At 38.8% G+C, this 22,553-nt stretch overlaps 2 protein-coding genes and 1 long non-coding RNA gene across 6 annotated transcripts; 2 read left to right on the plus strand and 1 right to left on the minus strand.

Moving 5' to 3' along the window:
• Positions 1 to 8,097: 8,097 nt before the first annotated feature.
• ahsa1b (AHA1, activator of heat shock protein ATPase homolog 1b) lies at positions 8,098 to 14,027 on the plus strand. The gene is made up of 9 exons (XM_086275223.1): positions 8,098 to 8,337; positions 9,670 to 9,860; positions 10,257 to 10,339; positions 10,434 to 10,551; positions 11,802 to 11,893; positions 12,170 to 12,298; positions 12,415 to 12,516; positions 12,642 to 12,693; positions 13,008 to 14,027. Exons 1-9 carry the CDS (start codon positions 8,258 to 8,260, stop codon positions 13,178 to 13,180), a joined length of 1,020 nt encoding a protein of 339 aa, XP_086131349.1. The 5' UTR covers positions 8,098 to 8,257; the 3' UTR covers positions 13,181 to 14,027.
• On the minus strand, positions 12,967 to 18,862 carry LOC147306429 (dr1-associated corepressor). Of its 4 annotated transcripts, none has more exons than XM_086275227.1 (6): positions 18,519 to 18,862; positions 17,912 to 17,984; positions 17,420 to 17,513; positions 15,394 to 15,488; positions 15,165 to 15,264; positions 12,967 to 13,868 (listed from the first exon to the last, which is right to left on the minus strand). In XM_086275227.1, exons 1-6 carry the CDS (start codon positions 18,558 to 18,560, stop codon positions 13,838 to 13,840), a joined length of 435 nt encoding a protein of 144 aa, XP_086131353.1. In that variant the 5' UTR covers positions 18,561 to 18,862; the 3' UTR covers positions 12,967 to 13,837. The 4 variants fall into 4 exon arrangements, with proteins under 4 accessions (XP_086131353.1, XP_086131350.1, XP_086131351.1 ...); XM_086275224.1 differs by having other exon boundaries at positions 12,967 to 14,791; XM_086275225.1 differs by having other exon boundaries at positions 15,375 to 15,488.
• Positions 14,793 to 22,164, plus strand: LOC147306430 (uncharacterized). The gene is made up of 3 exons (XR_015126431.1): positions 14,793 to 14,966; positions 21,807 to 21,875; positions 21,970 to 22,164. It is a non-coding gene; the product is annotated as an uncharacterized LOC147306430 (long non-coding RNA).
• The last annotated feature ends 389 nt before the right edge of the window (positions 22,165 to 22,553 follow it).

Consider the following 22,553-nt stretch of genomic DNA (forward strand, 5'->3'; position numbering starts at 1 on the left):
CCTACTAATGCTTCAACAAACAAGCCAAAGCCCGATGCTGGCTTCAAGAACAAGATGTAGAAGATCTGATGATGTTCTGGTTACTCTTTGTGTATTGACGCTGCGTTTACCGCTGGCCTTTTTAACAAGAAAAACAATCTGTGGTGAGGGGAATTATACCCAGTCATGGAAAGTGACTAAGAAACACGAATTTACTCCGATACGTGCCTAGTAACTAGTATGTATGAGGTTATCGCGACATTTAGGTGTTATGCCTTTTGTTTATAGCGAATTATTTTACTTCTGATTTCACTGTCTTTAACTGACAGTTGCAACTACCAGTTTACTGAAACATATAAAAGGCTGGCTGGCGACAAACCTTTTGGCTTTTATTGTGCAGGAAGTTAGAAATCACATATGATCTTAAGTTGTTTAACTGAATTAGTTTAATACTTTAAGAGGTAAAATGACAAAATACTTATTCAAACAAACATAAATTAGAACGAAATCCCTACAAGAGAATGCAATATTGTTTAGCAAAACATCATTTTTCTGTGTTTGTACTTTGTTAATTATCTTATAACCTTTTTACTCACTGTATGAATTATGAGCACTTACACTGTGGATTCAACCTCCAGTAATACTACAGTTCTACACTGACACAAATATCAAAACGCAACCCAGTTTATTAATAAATAATAAAAATAGAAAATGCTTAATAGAAAATTGTAACAAGAAACCGATTATTCTATTTATATAATATTAAAAAATAGTCTTTAACCACTCCTAATTTCTTTATATTTTGTTAGGGAAATGGGAAATAGGTGACATGAGTTATTGAAAATTGTGCAAATACAAATATAGCTCATACAACAAAAACTGAATGTGCACAATCCTAATAAACTTAGAAGTCAATATTTGGTAAGACCACTTTTATTCTTCAGCACAGCCTAAAATCTCTTAGGCAAACTTTCTTGTGATTTCATTAAGTAGGAATGGGAATAATCAGGAATAGTTCTCCAGGCTTCTTCAAGGACACTCAAAGCTCTTCTTTGGCTGCCTATCGTTCTGTTTCCTGTAAAGATGATCCCACACTGCTTCAACAATGTTGAGGTCCAGGCTCTGGGAAGGCCAATCCAGCACTGATAGTGTTCCACAGTGCGTTGCCACCGATTTTCAATTATTCTGTAAATTGTCATACCCTCATAGCCCTTTCTTCCTGTTTCCTTCCTTAAGAATGGCTTCATGATTGTCACCCTACCATTGAGACCGTTTCTGATGAGGCTTTGGCAAACTTTAGATGGATCAAGTAAAGTGCCAGATATGTTTCTCAGGTCCTTTGTCATGTCTTTGCTGATTTTTTCCCATTTCTTTCAATCTGACACTTCTTTTTTTGTTTTCATATTCCACTTGTCTAGTTTCCTCAAATATTTTAATGTCACTTCTTTGATATGCCACCTTTTTAGCTAAAACTGCTTTTTTAATGCCTGTGATACTGTATGATACTATGGCATTTTACACTTAAAGCTGCAATGTAAAATTGGTTATGTGTATAGAAAACAGTGGCTGAGCCCATCAGTTAGATGGGTTTATATGTTTGAATTGTCGGTTTTCTTGTCAAATAATAAGTCAGGTGTTAAGCACCTTAACAAGGAATAAAACATTCTTCTGAAAGTAGTCAGGAACAAGGAGCGGACTGAAAATGACAGAAGAATTTGCTTCAGAAAGTCAGAAGAACTATTGCTCAAGACCAGTTTATGAAAATAACAAGAATGTCTGGCTTCTTGGAAGTGAAATGAGGGGTGACTCAATACTGTTGCACAGTACTGTATTTATTTATTTATTTTTAAATGAAATAATTCTTCTTTTTTAATTTGATGCCACTGAAAACTAAAGGCACCTGGTGGAACATCTCTCTATACTAATTAGGTTTGTTGGCAGCGGGTCAGTAACATGACTGGGTTTAAAAACACTGCCACACATGCAGACTGAGCCTCTGGTAGTTGTGGTCAGAACTAACACACCACATTTTGGGTAATAGTGCGTGGATCTTACCCAGTGAGGTGTAAACATGGTTTATACATGTTATGTCTGTTGAGACCGCAATAATAAAATCATTTTGCTCAACCCCGAACAGTTACTCTGCTTTATTTTGAATGGCACTGGTCCATTATGAGTCAAATTTGAATAAAGCCTTTGAATAAAGTTCAAATGGTGTCAACTGATTTAGATAGTAAAATAACAGAAACCATAGTTTTACACTTAATACATGGCAAAAAAGGTATATACTTGTTGAGTCACTGCATGCTCTGTTTTCAACAAGTCAAACAAACAAAATCCATCTAAGCTTTTTCCTTTTGGTGGTGAGGGGCACAAAAGGACTTGCTTTTGCTTATGCTCGTATTTTCTTAAAATGGTAAAGAAATCATTCTGGTGGGGTAACAAGAAGTCAGCTGGTTTCAGTAGCTGATCGAACCGCTTTTAATCCTTTGTAGTTGGGTCTAATTTAACTCAGTGCAACATTTTTTCTTATTTTCACCTTTTCTGTCTTGTTTATGCGGACAGACACTTAAAAGAAATGTCTTTGGTAATATATTGTATTGATAACCTTTGGAAATATTTCCATTCACGGGAAATTGTAATGCAATGACAGACAGATGCAAAGAACACCAAGTTTTATACTTTCCCTGTGTACTAAAGAAATCAGAGATCTGATTACAAACTGCGACAGACTGGCGACCTGTCCAGGGTGTACCCCGCCTCTCGCCCTATGACAGCTGGGATAGGCTCCAGCACCCCCTGCGACCCTGAAAAGGATAAGCGGAAGCGAATGGATGGATGATTACAAATCCATAATAAGTCCAGAAAAAGACAATAAAGTCAAGTTCAAATATGATCACATGTGATTTTCCATCTCACTAGAGATCACTTTGATAAGAACGCTGCATGAACAGTATTTTAGAATTGTGTATTTTGCTCATTGATGGTTGTTTTTTAAGCTTCTAAACTGCAGGTTTAATAAGTAGTTAAACTGCACTTTGTTTATATCCTCCCAAATCAGTAGCAGCCACATTTGGAGGCTTTTCATTAGTGTTTTTTAAGACCCTTTAATTCTGATTGGTGTAATTACCAGTAATTATCATCGCTAATGATGCTTATTACCTCTGCCTCTGGATGTTTTCATTTGCAGCAATGGTAATTAGCTTACAGTGGGGCAAAAAAGTATTTAGTCAGCCACCGATTGTGCAAGTTCCCCCACTTAAAATGATGACAGAGGTCAGTAATTTGCACCAGAGGTACACTTCAACTGTGAGAGACAGAATGTGAAAAAAAAATCCATGAATCCACATGGTAGGATTTATTCGTAAATTAGGGTGGAAAATAAGTATTTGGTCACCTCAAACATGGAAAATCTCTGGCTCTCACAGACCTGTAACGTCTTCTGTAAGAAGCTTTTCTGTCCCCCACTCGTTACCTGTATGAATGGCACCTGTTTGAACTCATCATCTGTATAAAAGACACCTGTCCACAGCCTCAAACAGTCAGACTCCAAACTCCGCCATGGCCAAGACCAAAGAGCTTTCGAAGGACAACAGGAAAAGTATTGTAGACCTGCACCAGACTGGGAAGAGTGAATCTACAATAGGCAAGCAGCTTGGTGTGAAAAAATCAACTGTGGGAGCAATCATCAGAAAATGGAAGACATACAAGACCACTGATAATCTCCCTCGATCTGGGGCTCCACGCAAGATCTCATCCCGTGGGGTCAAAATGATCATGAGAACGGTGAGCAAAGATCCCAGAACCACACGGGGGGACCTGGTGAATGACCTGCAGAGAGCTGGGACCAAAGTAACAAAGGTCACCATCAGTAACACACTACAACGGCAGGGAATCAAATCCCGCAGTGCCAGACGTGTTCCGCTGCTGAAGCCAGTGCATGTCCAGGCCCGTCTGAAGTTTGCCAGAGAGCACATGGATGATACAGCAGAGGATTGGGAGAATGTCATGTGGTCAGATGAAACCAAAGTAGAACTTTTTGGTATAAACTCAACTCGTCGTGTTTGGAGGAAGAAGAATACTGAGTTGCATCCCAAGAACACCATACCTACTGTGAAGCATGGGGGTGGAAACATCATGCTATGGGGCTGTTTTTCTGCCAAGGGGACAGGACGACTGATCCGTGTTAAGGACAGAATGAATGGGGCCATGTATCGTGAGATTTTGAGCCAAAACCTCCTTCCATCAGTGAGAACTTTGAAGATGAAACGAGGCTGGGTCTTCCAACATGACAATGATCCAAAACACACGGCCCGGCCAACAAAGGAGTGGCTCCGTAAGAAGCATTTGAAAGTCCTGGAGTGGCCTAGCCAGTCTCCAGACCTCAACCCCATAGAAAATCTGTGGCGGGAGTTGAAAGTCCGTGTTGCTCGGCGACAGTCCCAAAGCATCACTGCTCTCGAGAAGATCTGCATGGAGGAATGGGCCAAAATACCAGCTACTGTGTGTGCAAACCTGGTAAAGACCTATAGTAAACGTTTGACCTCTGTTATTGCCAACAAAGGTTATGTTACAAAGTATTGAGTTGTATTTTTGTTATTGACCAAATACTTATTTTCCACCCTGATTTACGAATAAATTCTTTACAAATCCTACCATGTGGATTCATGGATTTTTTTTTCACATTCTGTCTCTCACAGTTGAAGTGTACCTCTGGTGCGAATTACTGACCTCTGTCATCATTTTAAGTGGGGGAACTTGCACAATCGGTGGCTGACTAAATACTTTTTTGCCCCACTGTATCTACATCCCTGTTACCAGTACCTAGACAGACTTTTAAATCCTCGAGCCTCCAACATCTAGCTACTGATCTGTAACCTTTTTGGAACAATTATTAGACTTGACACAAAAAACAGAAGGTGGGGCTACTTTTTGGATAAGACAGATAATAAGAGTTAATTTAACTTATTAGAGGATATAACTTATTATTAAGTTACATACCAAACGCCAACTTTAGCAAGGTACACCTTGCTAGTCCCAGGTTAGCCCCCTTTTGCTATAAAAACTGTTTTAATTCTTTGTGGCACTAATCCAAAATGGTGCTGGAAAATTTCCTCTGAGATATTGGTGCATATTGAAGTGACAGTATCACACAGTTGCTGTTCATTTATCGGCTGCGTGTCACCACAACCACCTCTCAAAGGTGCCCTATTATCACAATTTTTGGAAGAATATTATTAACCAAAATGGATAGTTTATCTAGATTTATATATCCAGCTTACTCTTTATCAATATCAAATAAAGTTATTAAAACAATTAATAGCTTGAATTTTAATTTTATTTGGAGGAATAAGTGCCATTATATATCTAAAGATGATTTGGTTAAACCATACACTGAAGGTGGTGGAAACACAATTGACTTTGATATAATGAATGGTGTTTTGAAACTTATATGGTTAAAATCCTTCCTAAATAATCCACACTCCATTTGGTTTTTTATACCAAGTAAGGTCTTTAACACACTAGGGGGTATCGATTTTCTCCTAAAGTGTGACTTTGAAATTACTAAGCTACCTGTTAAACTCTCTGAATTCCATAAACAGGTCCTTCTTTATTGGAAAATGTTATTTAAACATGATTTCACTCCACATAATAGCCCAATTTGGAACAATTGATATATACTGACAAATAGAAAATCTATTTTTATTCAAGATTGGTTATCAAAAGGTGTTTGGGCAATTGCCCATTTTGTAGATGAGGAAGGACATGTTCTAGGACATCAAGATTTTTGCCAAAAATTTAATATCCAATGTTCTAAAAGTAAATTTAATCGGGTTATAAAATCCATTCCATTGTCACTTAAAAACATAGTTGTAAATTATATAATATATTCTGACATCTCCCCCAAGTTAAGGCAATTATATATAGATGGTTTTCAGTTTTGTGATGTTAAATGCAATAATAAGTTTCTAAGATCTTCATTAAGGAGTCTTTATTCTCCAAATTTACTTAGATGTAATTACATATTAAAAGATTTCTAAAGGGAAGAAATTGAAAGAATAAGAACTGATTACATCACCTTCCCTATTCCTCCTAAAGGGAAAGAAGTCCAATTTAAAATTTTGAATAAAATTTACCTGACAAATAGACTCCTTGGTGATAGATTCAAAATAGAAACTGGTAATTGTGTATTTTGTAAAACAGAAGAGGAGGATTGGGACCATCTATTCTTTTTATGCAATTTTATAAAAATATTTTGGTTGGATTTTCATACCTGGCTTTATTCCAGTGGGATTCAAATTACCCCATTTACCTTAAATATGATAATGTTTAGAGTGTTTTTGAAAGAAAAGAAAGCTAATTATGGTGTTAATGTGTTATTAATCTTGTGCAAACAATTTATACATAAATGTCGTTTTTTAAGACCAAACCAACACTAGCTTACTGGAAAAACAACTTAAACCTGTTGGTTAAATCTTTGACTTTAGGTAAAAAGAAAAAGGCTGCTTTTTTGTTTCCTTTGTGGAAGATTTTGACTTAGTGAGTTAATAATCTGTTTAATTATGTGACCCTATCTTTATATTTTCTGTTTCCTATATATTAAAGTTGCTAATATGTAAGGAATGTCTATTCTCTGAATGTGTAGTATATGGTGCATTTTGTTTGTATGTTAATTTTACTAATATTAAAAAAAAAAAAGGTGCCCTATCGGATTTGTTCACTGTGGAAGCCGTTTGAGTACAGTGAACTCACTTTCACGTACAAAAAAAAACTGTTTGAGATGAGTTTTGCAGCATGGTTCATGATCCTGGTGGATGCTGCCGCCAGAAGCGGTCATAGAGTGAGGAACATGGTCAACAATACTCAGGTAGGCTGTGACTTTTACATTATGCTCAGCTGATATTAAGGGGCCCAAAGTGTGCCAATAAGTTATGCACCATGCCATTAGACCTCCAAGATGGATCCATGTATTCATGTTGTTTCTGAAAGTTGCAGCAGAAATCGAGACTCATCGGACCAGGCAGGATTTTTCCAATCTTTAATTGTGCATTGTTGATGCGCCTGTGTGAACTGTAGCCTGAGTTTGCTGTTCTTGCTGCTATGAAATTTATGAAATATTCAGTCTGTGTCTACATGCCTAAATGCATTGAGTTGCTCTGTGATTAGATAGCCATGTTACTGAGCAGCTGAATGGTAAATGGCCTGTATTTATATAGCGCTTTTCTAGTCCCTAAGGACCCCAAAGCGCTTTACACATCCAGTCATCCACCCATTCACACACACATTCACACACTGGTGATGGCAAGCTACATTGTAGCCACAGCCACCCTGGGGCGCACTGACAGAGGCGAGGCTGTCGGACACTGGCGCCACCGGGCCCTCTGACCACCACCAGTGGTCAACGGGTGAAGTGTCTGGTGAGTGGACACCAGCCATTTTTTTTTAACTCACAGCAAAGGGAACATACCTAAATAAAAGCTCATGCTATACTCACTCAAACTCTAGGTGAGAATCTGCTGACATGGACTTAATCCCTCACGGTCTTCCACTCATTTTTATAATCACTGTCTAATATCACAGGTTTTTACTTCAAGATATGTAAAATGTTTAGGCCATGCCATCAGAAGTTTCACTAAGAGTTGTTTTCATAATTAATCAGTTATTTTGTCCAAAAATTGCCCCATAGCTGTGAAAAGTCTCCATTTTTATAAACCTGAGGGTGAGGCCTTAATTTGTCTTCCCCTTGCAAACAGCCAAGAACAGACAAAAGAAGTACATCCTTAAAATTAAAAACAAAAACAATGGAACATTTACAAATTTTGTGTGGTTGGTTTAAAAAAAATGCTTGTAAAAGTAATTTGTATGAGTAGTTCATGTGAGCCTGGCAGAATGAAGCGTTTCTTTAGGAAAAAACAAACATTTGAAATGGAAAATAAAAACAAGTCTTTTCAAAGTTCATCTATCTGTGTATGTATTTACTTAGTTATTTGCTTACTTACTTATTTTTATTTTTGTAGTTCCAGAAGTCTGCATTCCTAACGCGGAACTATTCTTCAGACTTCCGGCAAAGGGGGGACATTTTTTACCTCCTTCCACAACGTTCCGTTTCCAGCATTTTCTGTGCTCGGCGAGTAAACGCAGGAGCACCGCTTGAGAGCCCGCAGCAGCCAGAGGCTTCTAGAAACAGCGTGCGCATCGGTGGATAGTCACCGGCAGACACCGGCTTTCTGCTTTTAACATTACACAGTTAAACGTTTCTTATTATTTATTCAACAAAATGGCGAAGTGGGGAGAAGGAGACCCTCGTTGGATTGTAGAGGAGAGAGCTGATGCGACTAATGTCAACAATTGGCATTGGTAAGATCTAATGAAAGGACATTGGTTTTTAGCTGTTAGCCTAATGCTAACACGACACACCGAGCTCCTGTTAGTATCAAACTGTAGTTTAAATGTTTAGATTTGGATCAAGTAAGGTTAGGTCATTATTTTGTCTGTAGCCGGCCTCAAGTATTGAGGTATATAAAAGTTTGAAACAATTAGGCGAGCTAACATTGCAGGCGTTCTTAAGTTAGCTTCGCCTGTAGCTAGCCGCTGAAGCTTCAAATGCATGTGTAACGGCTTTTAACATCAGTAGCGTTAAAATGCAGCATGACTAATTGTATCTACTGCAGTATTCTGGTGTAGTAACAAGCTTTATAGTCTCTCGCATTTGGTAAGTTTACGGTTACCAATGTTTCATCGGTTGCACCAGAACACGTGTGGTAGCCCCAATTACAACGTGACTGCATTTTTTTATAACTGCCCTACGCAAAATAATACGAATGAATTCATAGTTTGTAAATATGGCATTTGTTCGTCTTCTGTAATGATCCCGGAGCATTTGATTACTGGCTTTTCTCTGTAGCAGCCATACTAAAGGGGCGCTGTCACCAGTCAACTAGAATGTGGTTCTCAGATTTGTCACTTAAGCCGGTCTGTGCCCACCTTCCAGCTGTGGTGACCTCCTAAAATACATTTGTATCTAGCAGAGGATTAGAAAGCTGATGTCAGAGGCCATCTGACTGGGTGATCCAATTGTGACGTCCTGAGTAGTTACCAGTAATGTACACTTTACAACTGTACACAACAACTGTACACAGTTGTTGTTGGGTGTTTTTTGTTTGATCTCCCCCTTTTGTGTTATGAAGATAAAGAACCCTTCCCACTATATATTGTTTTAAACACATTTAACTAGTGCATAATGAGTGGCCATATAGGGTGAATCTGATTCAGTCATGTGAGGAGAGGTTCCAGTAGGAAAGGCATCCGGTGTAAAGCCTCTGCCAAATTAAACATGTGGAGCTTCCCGCTGTGGCAACTCCTTGTGAATAAGAGAGCAGATCCAAGTACCATGATCTTCCTCTTGCTAGTTTACAATTGATGTGACTGAGCAGGTAAATCTTGGCCAGTCTAGCCTCACATTTGCCAAACGACCAGTGTCAAACAGACATATGTTTGATGACATGTCAGTGCATCTCATGTTTGGGATTCAGAAAACAAATTTCCCAGTTGAGTATGACTGCAAACACTTTGAAAATACATTGAGAAGAAGGCTTGTAAAGTGCACAATCCTTAGTTAAGGTGTTGGGGTTTTTTGTTCCCTGTTCGGATGTGCTCACTTATCTTTGTGGTCTCTGCTGGACTTTGCAGGACGGAAAGAGATGCAACAAACTGGTCATCAGATAAGTTAAAATCTCTGCTTCTTGGATTGAGCGTGGAGAATGAGGAGGGAACGTGTGAAGTGACAGAAGTCAGCAAGGTGGAAGGAGAGGCCTCGATTAATAACCGCAAAGGGAAACTTATTTTCTTTTATGAGTGGAACGTGAAAGCTACTTGGACTGGTAAGTAGAAAACTAGCATTATTGTTTGTTTTATTTAAGGCAGTAGTTTGGTTTTAATTGTATCTCTGAAACTGGTCGTTTGGCTGCTAACAGTGGCAGTTACCGTCATTGCTTCCAGACTATAATTTAGCAGGTACTGAGACTTAATCAGCATTGTGCCAGCTTGTTTGCAAACATCTTGAATGCAGGGCACGATCTCTTATATGGTGAAGTTTTACAGCTCAGCCTTTAACAGGTAGATTTTTATATCTAATAGGGGGAAAAAGCTTCAGTGGCTTATAGAGAAGAGTGACTGAGCTAATATGTTGCATTTTTATTATCGTTACTAAAATAGGAGGCAGGTTTGAAGAGGCTTTGAATCTTTGCTGACATGTTTATTCTTTTTTGTTTGAACAGGAAAGTCAAAAGCAGGAGTCGAGTATAAAGGAACAATTGAAGTTCCAAACCTGTCTGATGAAAATGACATGGAGGATCTTGATGTAAGTTTCACCAAAGCACATGTGCACACTGATTCAGGCTGGCTGGAAGGTGGAGGAAGAGTTTACCGAGTTTACTTTCCTGTGTCGTGTCCAGATTTCTGTATCGTTGAACAAAGATGAACCCGACACGCTGCTGATGAACCTGATGAAAACGAAAGGAGTGGATAAATTCCGCGACGCATTGCAGAGCTACGTTGGGTTCTTAAAAACAGGTGAGCTAACGAACAGCAAATTTCTCCCAGAGCCTAATTGCTGAACACATTGAGATTATGCATGATTGTAAATCGTTAAACTCTTTTTGGGTAGAATTTGCGTTAAGAGTTTGCCAGATTCAGTTTAGGTCAAAGAAAAGGGTCAAATGCTTACCGTATTTTCCGGACTACAAAGCGCACCTGAATATTAGCCGCACAAGCTAAAATCAGGGGAAAATCCTGTTTTGTACATACATTAGCCGCACCTGACTAAAGGCCGCAGGTGTTTCAATGTTGACTTATCATATGTAAGAGAATATGCACAAAGGGAATTGTCAGGAAAGAGATGGCTGTTTGGAGACACACCCCTTTTATTAATATTTTGAAAAACAAGTTAGGGGTACATATTTGCATAACTTTTTAGGGTATATGTACAAGTACCGGTAATTACAAGTACAAAACATGTACTGTGCTTCATAAATGAGTAACAAATGTAGTACATAACAGTAACCTACAGCACACCAGAAAAATAGATTCAGCCTACCTTTTAGGCTCAGGTGCAGTAACACGGCTTTAACAAGAAGAAAAGTCAGTCATTCACCACCATCTTTCTCTTCTTCCTGCGCACTAAAACCACCAAAGTCCTCTTCTCCAGTGTCGGATACGAACAGGCTCAGGATGGCTACGTCATCCACTCTCAGCTTCTCTCCTTCGTTGTCACTTTCAAAACCAAAGAAATCCTCGTTGTCAGTGTCAGAGTCGAACACCCTCTGAAGGGCCGTGGCGGTGTCCTCCTCTCCATCATGCAGCAGTCCAGCCCTTCGAAATCCGTTGGTGATCATGGATGTTTTCACACTTTTCCACACTGTCAGAATCCACCGGTGGAGCATAACTTGCTTTTCGCAAGTTTATCGCCGCTCATCATCCACGCCTCCAGCTGAACGCGTAGCGCTACTTTGAAGTTTGTTTTTCGCGCTACTTCGTACGGCACTACGTTGCCTGGCGGATGGACATGTGACCAACATACCACTCTTGAACCCCGATACTGTGTGTCTGATCACATGCCCTTCCGCCAGGCAACGTAGTGCCGTACAAGAGCGGAACAAACAAAACAAATCGTCTTACGATATGACAAAAATCATGGACAATCCATAGAAAAGCCGCACCTGACTAAAAGCCGCAGGGTTCAAAGCTTGTGCAAAAAGTAGCGGCTTATAGCCCGAAAATTGCGGTATATTTATACAAATTCTTCTTTCTTTTTTTAATTGCAGAATTCACACAGGGGATGATCCTACCCACAGCCAATGGTGTGGCCAAACCACAGTCCACATCACAGTCCAAAGCTAAGCTGGATAAAACTGAGGTTGGTGCACATCAATCACATAGTAAAGATTTTGGACTTTGACACTCACTTTGTCCCCATTTTATTTACTCTGATACCCGAAGCAGTGTTAAGCCTGCTTTCTGTGGTTAAATTCCCACCATTCAGTTGTTGTTCATGTCAGATTACGTGGAAGGTTTAAAGCAGTTTCTAGTTACGTCAAAAATTATGACGTTTCTGCAGAAGTCTAAACCAGGCTTTAGTTATGGCACATAAACTGATCCGTGCTCACCAGACTTCTATGCTTGTGTGGAACAGATTTCCTCCTCTGCCAGCACAGCCACTCCCGTCAACACCGGCGTCAAGATCCCCACCTGTAAATTTACACTGAAAGAAACGTTTCTCACCTCACCAGCTGAACTCTACAGGGTCTTTCTGAACAGAGAGGTGAGCCTCAGCTGTGTGTTTGATTGGAAACCCAGGCTGTGGTTGTGTCTTGTTAAGTCTTTCAGTAAAAATGGACTTTGCTTCTTTTGATTTTGGGGCTTCTTGTCAATAAACAGATGGTTCAGGCGTTCACGCGTGGTTCAGCCACAGTGGATGGAGAGAAGGGCGGAAAGTTTCGTCTGCTAGATGGAAATATTCTGGGCGAGTTCACAGAGCTGGTGAGTCTGATCTATGACATTTAAAAATAAGCATTTGTGTATATGAATCATTTACTTGACTGTACTGCACCACATTAACGTCACTTTACCTGAGTAAATTCTAACACAAGTCCTCTTGCTTTCAGGTTCCAGATGAGAAAATAGTTATGAAGTGGCGGTATAACACCTGGCCCTGTGGTAGGTTTCTATTTTTTAGTATGTGGGAACAGTGCTTACTATCATACAACAAACTGGACCATTTAAATTCAAATTTGAAAAAAAAATGTACTAGTATAGATGAATTCAAACACATAAACTGTGAAATAATAATTGCACAGCAGTGGTTTGTGTTATGGCTCAATAAAAAGGTCAGCTTTTCATTCACCTACTATAATTTTATCCTCATCTGTAGCTCACTTCAGGGTCAAAAATTATCTCCTCGGATCTCTCTTCCTTTTATGCTATCGTGCTTTTATAGTTAAAAGTATGGATTTATTTATTTTTTGCCACAGAGCACTACGCCACGATCACAATGACGTTCTTGGACCGGAGCAGCGAGACAGAGCTGAAGGTGGAGTATCGAGGCGTCCCAAACAGCCAGGAGGAGCAGACGAAAGAGGGCTGGAAGAGATACTACTTCGAATCTATTAAACAGACATTTGGCTACGGAGCACGGCTCTTCTGAAAACTGTGTACTGTAGTGCTGTTTTGTTTTGGTTTTCTTTCCTGTTTTGGATTTTTAATCTTTTGTCCTTCGATCTCTGGCACATCCGACTGTAAACTCAGAGCACGACTTAACAGAAGAGACAGCATAAGTGAGGCCAATCCATCACCTCTCTGTGTGTAAATGTTTTCTTTTCTGAGCATATTTAAAATCAATCTTTGTTTTTGTTCCCCCTCCTTCAGTATTTGGATCAGTTGTTCAAAGGAGAATGAATGGACCGTGCCTTTGGGACTCGGGATAAATAATGGATTGAATAAAACAAAGGGATCTATCGCACCACTACTTCAAATTGGCCTCTACGTCTATAAATATGTAATTATTGCAGGAGATAAACAGAAATGTTTTCTTTTATTTGAAAAACAATGTTTAAAAAATGAATGTTTATTTTTTACTTGTATTGCTCATTTTGAGTCATTGTAGTGAAGATGCATGTTTTCATTCCAAACTGCCCCCCATGTGGAAGAATGACGTCCGATCACCTGCAGCGGAGCAGGACTGTACTCCAGCTTGTTCCTCTGAGACTAGATTGGATGCTCATTACAAGTGTAGCGTCTGTCAGCGTGGATCAGCAGGAGGAACGTTAGCGAACCTCATCAGTGCTGGGACATGGAAACAGTCTCACCTCCTCATGCAGGTCACTGTGTAGCAACTGAAGAGAGATGTTTTTGCTTTATTTGGTTTCAAAATGTTAAAAAAAAAAAAAATCCAGTAAAAATAACCTTTCAGAACAGAGTGCATCTATTTATTCCTCATTTCACGCCATCACAGTGTAAAAAGGTTAGTTTACTGGAATAAACCAATCCCTATATGCTTGCGACTTGTTTTTATTCAACTTCTTTACATTCGAACTATCTGGAGATTCCAATTATTTATTTACATAAGTTATTTATTTTCATATATGCAAAAATCTTTAAAACTTTTAATTTACAAGTGCTCTAAAAATAGACACCACAAAGGCCACTATTTCTTAAAATAAGCACTTAGTTTGGTTTTAAAGATTGCTGCACATCCTACCGGAAAACAAAAACAAGCAAAAAATAAAGTAATACACTGAAAGCATCTAATTTGTATCAAAGAATATACATCTTCAAAATACAGTTAAAAAAAAAAAAAAAAAAGAGCTGCACACTGTCTAAAAGTGTTCCAGAATAATCTCAAAACTCAATATTGTAATCTAAATAGCATCATTATTCAAGCATGTACTGCTCTACAAACACAATTTCCTAATCAGCAAGAAGAAGGAAAAAAAAAAAAATCTACAACTCAGTGCAAACTTCCACAAAAGATTCAAGTGATCCTAAAATATATCTGCTCCAAACAAAGATCCCTTATCCTCCCAAGAAAAGGAACTCTTTATTTACCCAAAAGCTGGACTTGAGCTAACGAAACAACTTGTACGTAGACGTCAGCTGAAGTATTGTGATTACTTAGCCTCACTTATTTGTGACCAAAATCCAGGACAGCAGAGACAAAAGACAAATGTAAGGAGACATAATGAAATGAGGCGCTGCTGTGACTTCACAGCGGCTTCCGCTGGTTGCACAGTCATAAGCAGATGTAGAGCTCCGACTCCTGGAAGGAGGGGAGGAAATGATTGACTAACTGAAACAAGAAGGGGTATTAACATGTCCGCAAAGTTCATAAGCTCTTAGTAACCAAGGTAACTGATAAGAATTTGTTCTCCGTCTTCACCCTTTCACCCACGGATCACCACAACCGTTCTCTAGACAAGACAAACACTGCTGAGGTAAGAAGTACTCTACACTTTTTCAGAGTAAAATTATCACTATGGCCTCAAGGGGGCGCTGCTGCAGCTTTTAGCATGCAACACAAAAGTGTCCACTACTGCTTGAGTGCCAGAAACACAAGTACACACATTCTGAGAGCTGATTGGTTCGGTTCGCATGTTAGTTGGAGTAAGATTTTGTTTTTAGTTACTACGTACGCTGGCACTCGAGTCGTTGTCAAGTGAGTCGAGGCTACCTTGCGGAGCCATTTCCTCCACTTCAGGTGGTTTTTTAACAGAAACTTCATGCTGTTTGTTCCTTGAAACAAAGAAAAGGTCAATTATCATAAGAATTTAATAATGCTGAGGGCATTTGGAGGCTTTTTAAGAAGGAATTAGTTACATTGACATTAAAGGTACACTCTCTACCTGTATAAAGGCCACATACTCATGCTTCTGTTGTCCTTCTGGCTTGTAGGCGTGGTTTGTGCTACCAAGTCTTTGAGAAAATGGAAGAGCTTTTCTGACTCTATGCATTGCTTCCTATAAAAGCACAAAATGTAATACATTATATGCCAACTTTTCATATACATGCATGTGAACGACATGCTAAAGAGAAAAAAAAGCAAACAAACTGACAGTATATTGATTTCATTTGCTTTTTTTGTTAAATATTCAATTTATTTTATTGGGGATAACTAATGTTAAGAGCCTAGGAACTGTTTTAAAAACAACAGCATACAGTATTCTTGATTCTTGAGCCACCGCTGATTCTTTATATTAAAAAAAACAGACTTTTCTTATAATTTCTTATAAAATGGTCCAGAACAATAACTCCCCAAGCTTTCTGAAGGTCTTTCAAAGTTTTTCTTCAAACATTGGCCTCTTTTTCACTAACTTTCAGTCCAGTCCTTGTACCTGAATATTTTTATAGGAATGGTTTTTGTTTATGCTACTTAACATTGACCTATGAACCTTAAAAGGCCACGTAACTAAAGTAAGACGACCCATTTTGGTCTCATCCTTAACAAATAGGGTGGGGGGTGGGGGTCATTAAAGACCTGGCACAGGACCTAAAAGCTGCATTTGAACCTTCAATTGATCCATCTCTGTTTCGCTCAAGCCTCATCAGAAATGATCTCAGTGGAATGGTGGCTGTCAAGAAGCCATTAGTAAGGAAGGGAAACAGAGGAAAAAGGCTGAGGTATGCCAAAATATACAAAAACACGACTGAAAATCAGAGGCAACAATGGCAAAATGACACAACATTTGAAATTTTTGGTTCAAATTGTTGTGAAGCAGTATGGAAGAGTTCAGGAGAAAGGCACAACATGTCTGTTTGCAGCCATCTGTAAAACATGGTAGAGGTTCTGCCAAGTTTGAAAAGCAATGCCAGCATCACTGGCTGCAGGATCATGTGATCCCCAGCATCACTGGCTACCAACACATGACGCTACCATCAGATTTTGATCCACCATGCAAAAACAAAGTATCTAATTGGCAGAATTTCATTTGTCAGCATGACCATACACACTTCCAATGCAGTAAAAGCATACATGGACAGAAAAAACACACAGTGGGACAATATCAGTCATGGATTGGCCTCCCAATCCATGACTGATATTGACAATCAGTGAAGCAATCTTGGATTGTCATCACAGAGATCACAACAAAAGGCAGCCAACATCGAAAGAAGAGCTTTGAATGTCCTTCAAAAATCCTGGAGAACTATTCCCACTTAATGAAATGACAAGACGGAGATTTCAGGCTGTGTTGAAGAATGAAGGTCCTCGTACCAAATATCGATTTTCATGGTTGTTAAAAATGTACAAACTCTATGTTTTATAAGTATGTCGGTGCATGTTTCAATAAATCGCTGCATCTATTTTCCATTTTCCTAGCAAAGTATAAAGAAGTAAGAGGTGGATCAAGATTGTTGCACAGTACTGTAACCTGTTCAGTCATTTTTTTAGTTGAAATTTGTGAGGAACCTCGTGCGTAGTAAGTCTGAGTGAATGCTGTCATATTCAGTTAGATATGAACAAGATTATAATTGCACGTATGTCTTCTTCATCTTCACAAAAGACAGTTTGCACGCCTGCAGCAGTCGAAGGTGCGCATAGATCTCGTGAAAATATCTGCCTCACTTACACTCATAATATTTCTCTTCCAGTGTGAAACCCTAAAGCACTGCTTTCAGAGATGAGGACAGAAAGTGAAACAGGTCATGTGAACCAGACTCACTGACAATAGGAGCTGGCTTTAGTTTATTGCTTCCAGCTGTTTTTGGAAGTCTTTCATCTAAATGTTCTTCTGTGAGCATAGAGTGTTGCATGCATTTACGCACAGGGCACAACACTGCTGATTTCATTAATTACGTCTACATATACCATCATTTTAGCATCTTGGTTGGATTAGTCTTGATTAATTCATAATCTCATATACTTGAGCTCAAATAACAAAGTCTTACTTACATGTGAGCCACAGACACAACAGCGCTGAGCTTGGACTCTGTAATCACGCAGGTTTTGGTCAGCAGAGACTTCAGGAATATCTCCAAGGCCCGAGCTTATTGATGCAGTATGGGATTTCACAGCTCTACAACACTTTCAGCATGTATTTACATACTTGCTTTGACATAATACAGTTACCATTTAACACTAGCTAACATCAAATATCCACACCATCACAGCAGAAAACAGTTCCTATCACCTGGAGGGATGTATCTTAGTGCAATAAACTGAACAATTTATTGTTGAGCCATTGTGTGTATTCGCTTTAATCAGCCTAAATTAATGTTTAATTCAGTCTAACCAATATCCAATACCTAAAACAACAAGATTCATTAGGACAGTTTATTTATTTTGCTAAGCGATTGGCACTTGAACGCAACTGACTTTAACTCCCAGCAAGTGCCTCAGGAGAAGCTGGAAGAAGATGCTGCTTCGGCAACTCATAAAGGATACATATGATTACAGGAACTGCCATCGCCATCCGGCCCACCTCAGCGTCCTTCTGCATGATTTTTCTGATGCGCCTCTGGCAACAATATCAAAGAGTTTACAGCTGTTCAAGCAAATGGAAGTTACGGTGCATTGAGGAGCACTGAGTAAACTGCATGTAACTGATGAAATAACTGTTAATAGCAGCTGAAGGTGGGGTTTTTTAATGGTTCATATGTGAAAAACAATGTGTGACATGTATGTACCAACTATTTATACTACAAAATAGGCCTACATACATTTCATTAAAAAGGAAAACAAGTTTCCCAACCACAACATAAAAAATGGAAGGAACAGAAAGCACAACGTCCTGCAAACTCGTATTCATTGAAAAAACATCGAAACACCTTATATAATGGTACCGTTTTTTGTTGTTGTTTTTTAACGAGTAAGTAATTTAGCCTAGTAGAGCTAAAGCATTTTTATTAACATATCTCCTAGTTTGCTAGGCTAGCTCGCTAATAAGCATGATTTCCAGCAGTCTTTGAATGCAACAGTTGTCACACGACTACAGTTACCCGTTAGCTCGTTTGGCAGCTTTAATTTTCCACATTATTCCACATTTACTCACAGCAGGGAAGCGTACGTTATATCTTCTCTTCTGTCCGGACATTTTCGTCGCTTTAATCCGCGCCGCTCGAACACAGTTTTCATATTTTTACCGCAAATCGCTGCTTCGTCCATATGTTTACCTTCAGCAGGAAGAACCCCGCAAAAAATGCCCCAGAAAAGAAAAAACACACACCTGAGGTCAACCTGTCCTGACCCCGACAATGACGTCATCACACTGGCGCGTTAACAACTCGTGCTAAAAATGGTTTTAAAAAAATTCAAAACGTTAACTATTTAGGACTTTAGATACCATTGATGTCAGTTCAAATGTATTTATATAGTACCAGTTCACAACAACATTCTCAGCAAGACGCTTTACGTTGTCAGGTAAAGACCTTACAATATTAGAAACAAAGTCCAATAATCAGATGGCCCCCTATGAGCAAGCTCTTGGCGACAGTGGGAAGGAAAAACTCATTTTTAAAAGCATAAAACCTCCAGCAGAACCAGGTTCAGGGGTTGGGGTGATTGGAAAGAGATAAGAGCAGCGTGAGACAGGACAAAACACACACATGGGAGAAAAAGCCCGAGTTTAATCATCGCTAATGATCAAATTCAATCGAGTTGGATAAACACTTGGAGAGGGAAGAAAGACAAATAAAGTAGAAACACTCAATCCATGGGATATGGGAAGGCCTCAGCAGCCTAGGCCTATTCCAGTATAATCAAGAGATGGTTCAGGGTCACCTTATCCAACACTAATTATAATCTTTATCAAAAACCAAAATTTTAAGCCTAACCTTAAAAGTAGAGAGGGTGTCCAAAAAGTCCAAACTGGAAGCTGGTTCAACAGAAGAGGGCCTGAAAGCTGCCTCTGTCAGGATAATGGGACAAATGTATAATGGGACAAATGACACCTAAAGGACATATCCTGTCAGCAATAACTCCAACATTCCTCACAATGTTACTGTTACTTAACATAGCCATTATTTGATTTATATTGGAATTCATCTATTTATTCATTAATATTACCTACAGCTAACATGACAAATTAAAAAATAAAAGCATGTCCTATAGGCTGCTTTTCAGATTTTGCAGCATTTAGGCCATATATAGGGCCCTCCCCTGCACCACTATGTGCAATTAAAAAAATGAGTGGATGTATGAATTTTGCATTTACTATATTACTGCATGAAAACATCCACATTAATCATGTTAAGTACACAAATAAAGAAATACATATTATTAAATAAGAAGATTTCAAGATATTTTTAACACTGAAAGTCCTCTTACATAAGTTCACATTTTAAAGCTGGCCATTTTGCTTTTTTAATACTTCACACAGTTTTTGTTTGCATTCACGCACCATCTGCTGGACTGAAGACCACCCGGAAAACACGGATGTTTTCATTTGCTTGCGGTGACATATTGATCTTCAGCAGAGTATCACTCTGTCTGGACCACTCTGGCTTCACTAATGACTGCAAAGGTTAATCAGATAAGGTTAATCAGTACTCACTGAAAAAGATTATGTAAGACTAATAAAGCATCGACACCAGCAGGATAACTGTTATCTTTACTTTATGCATGCATGTTCTTTTTTTAAACATATTTGTGCCGACTGGTGGTAATTGGTGCATTTTTCATTAACACTTCTAGTCTCAACTAGTTTAGATTTTAACCATTTATAACCTGGGACATTTTTTTTCATGTAGCACCTTTATGGAAAAGGAGAAAAATATAACCAGCCATTATTTCAATTCAAATATATCAACGGGATTTTGGAATAAAAGCATCTTTCTGCTTCTAAGCATTTTATTTGTAGTACTTTTCTTACATACAATTTTAGATCATAAGAATATAAAGGTTAAGTAAGGGATGTCAAACTCATTTTAGATCATGGGCCACACACAGTACAGTCAGCCCACTTTGAGTTTGAACGAGTGAAACTCACCTTTCTGTCAGTGTAAAGAAGTTTAAATACACATTTAATCCCTGACATAGATTATATAAGAAAAAGTGCAATTTCAGCTGTAAATCTAAGTGCTATCGAAATGACAAAGAAATGCTGCTGAAGTAAATGAAAGAAATTACACAACTCTTTTGCAAAATTACAGAAACTTCATGGTAGCTCATTGCCCAGAAAGATTTTTTTAATGTAAACTCATTGTAAATAAGAAAAAAGAAAAGAAAAAAGAATTGTAGGTATTGAAAAAACAGGAATGTTGTTTATTTATTACTTTGGTATATTATGAATTGCCATGTGTGAGATCTTTATCAGAGAAAAGTTGTAAAAGGTATGAAAATACAGTTAAAAGTCCAAAGTTTATGCCCTCCTTTACAGTTTTTGACTCTATCCAATGGGCCAGATTCCTGAGCCAATTCTGGCCCCCGGGCCTTATGTTTCACACCCCTGGTTTAGGCCGTCTGCAGTCAAACAAATAAATCCAATTTTCTGCTGATGTGACTGCCTCGCCATTAATGAGTGAACTAAAAAAAACTTAAAATAATATTCACTGCATCTTGATGCATTCTCAATCATCCAGGTAAGTAAATCTCCAAAAGCTGATTCTGTTCATCTGGACGTAGCGTGCAGATAACGCTACATCCAGATGAACAGAATCAACTTTTGGAGAATATTCACTGCATTCTTATAAAATAACATTGCCCCTCAGCCCATAAAATGCCCTACAACCTGGCATGTTGCAGACCTGGGATTGATTTTCTGCTGAGACGTGCAGATAAATATCTCAACCCTAATTCAGGAAGTGTGGCCTAACAACATTAAAATCAGTTACACTGCCTGATAAAGGTGCATGGCATTGAATATTTATGTGTGGTGGTTGTGGGGAGAGCAAACAAAACAGCCTCCAGTGTGTTTGAGGGGGAGTTTTGAACTTAAGAATCTTGCAGGTGGGGATCTGAGTTTTTGTTTCCCCTCAAGGAATCAACTCGAGTCTTTCCACAGAGAGGAATTTACAGCCACTGTAACTGTAACACTGACTATACAAGAGAGGGAAAAGAAGAGAAATAAACCCAGCCCTGCCAGGACCATGACAAATAGTAATATCTGGCATATTTAGCCAGCTTAGAGTGCTGAGTTCATTATACATTCATAGCACATCATAACAGAATGGAAAAAGTAGTGTTATGTAACGCCACCTGGTGGACAGCTTTTGTGTAGAATAAAGACTCGACAGAGGGATTGGAATCCCACAACTCTGAGTTTTGTTCACTTGAAAAGTTGTAGTACTCGAGACACAAACGAGAGAAATAAAAAAAAAAAGCCTTCTGTGTTGGTTTGCAGGTCCCTGACACGTGGAGCTCAGTCAGTGCATCTTGGAGCATCAGGCCAGTCTACCCAGCCCATTCAGAGGTGGCTATCTTAGTCCTTTCACATTTCTCAGATTGCACATACTGGATTCCTCTCCTTGACTCCTATCCTTAACCCCCTTTGTACTTCCCACCAGTGATGCAGGCAGAGGAGAGAGGGGTGGAGTCAGCAGGCCTTTGACAAAATAAGAGCACCTCTCTTCAACGCTTCATTTTAAAGCAATTTCAGGTAAATATGATCTTTGGCTCAACTGCATTATAACTTATTGTCGTTGTTTTTTATTTTATTAGCCCAACTACATCTGCATTTTATGATGTAGCAATGTTAATAGGGTGTTATATTTTCTGGGCAACTTTCAATTCAATTCACAGCACAGTGCAATTAGAAAAGACATGACACTTTTTATTAATGCACACAGAAACAGTGAAGGGCAGACAGATTGGTCATGCTACATAATTGAAACAACATCTGTGTGCTAGACTTCGTTCATACACTGAAGGTGAAAACGCTTCTGAAGAGAGTGCATTCATACGTCCTGTGTTACAGCTCCTCCTGCATCGTCTTTTTCCTCTTTCCAGGTGATGAGTATGCAAAAATCAGGAAATGTGAACGCAAGGCCTTAACTTTTGCTCACTTTCAATCCACCAAGATCCGTGTTAGCAGTTCAGTTGGTTTCTAACTTATTAATTTAGTTTTATATCATCTAGCCACTAGAAGCAA

The sequence above is a fragment of the Aulonocara sp. 'chitande type north' Nkhata Bay genome, linkage group LG19 (genome assembly GCF_057382095.1).
Source record: "Aulonocara sp. 'chitande type north' Nkhata Bay isolate Kocher_YH1m ecotype deep benthic linkage group LG19, A_spYH_male_GT1.1, whole genome shotgun sequence".
Classification (NCBI taxonomy): Eukaryota; Metazoa; Chordata; class Actinopteri; order Cichliformes; family Cichlidae; genus Aulonocara; species Aulonocara sp. 'chitande type north' Nkhata Bay.

What these genes read in the sequence shown, in the direction of transcription:
- ahsa1b (XM_086275223.1), top strand. Translation starts at nt 8,258, where the DNA reads ATGGCGAAGTGGGGAGAAGGAGACCCTCGTTGGATTGTAGAGGAGAGA. An exon ending in CTAAGCTGGATAAAACTGAG is followed by an intron (nt 11,894 to 12,169) that starts GTTGGTGCACAT and finishes TGTGTGGAACAG; the next exon opens with ATTTCCTCCTCTGCCAGCAC. An exon ending in GTATAACACCTGGCCCTGTG is followed by an intron (nt 12,694 to 13,007) that starts GTAGGTTTCTAT and finishes TTTTTGCCACAG; the next exon opens with AGCACTACGCCACGATCACA.
- LOC147306429 (XM_086275224.1), bottom strand. Translation starts at nt 18,560, where the DNA reads ATGTCCGGACAGAAGAGAAGATATAACGTACGCTTCCCTGCT. An exon ending in ATAACGTACGCTTCCCTGCT is followed by an intron (nt 17,985 to 18,518) that starts GTGAGTAAATGT and finishes TATTGTTGCCAG; the next exon opens with AGGCGCATCAGAAAAATCAT. An exon ending in GTTGTGTCTGTGGCTCACAT is followed by an intron (nt 15,489 to 17,419) that starts GTAAGTAAGACT and finishes GTGCTTTTATAG; the next exon opens with GAAGCAATGCATAGAGTCAG.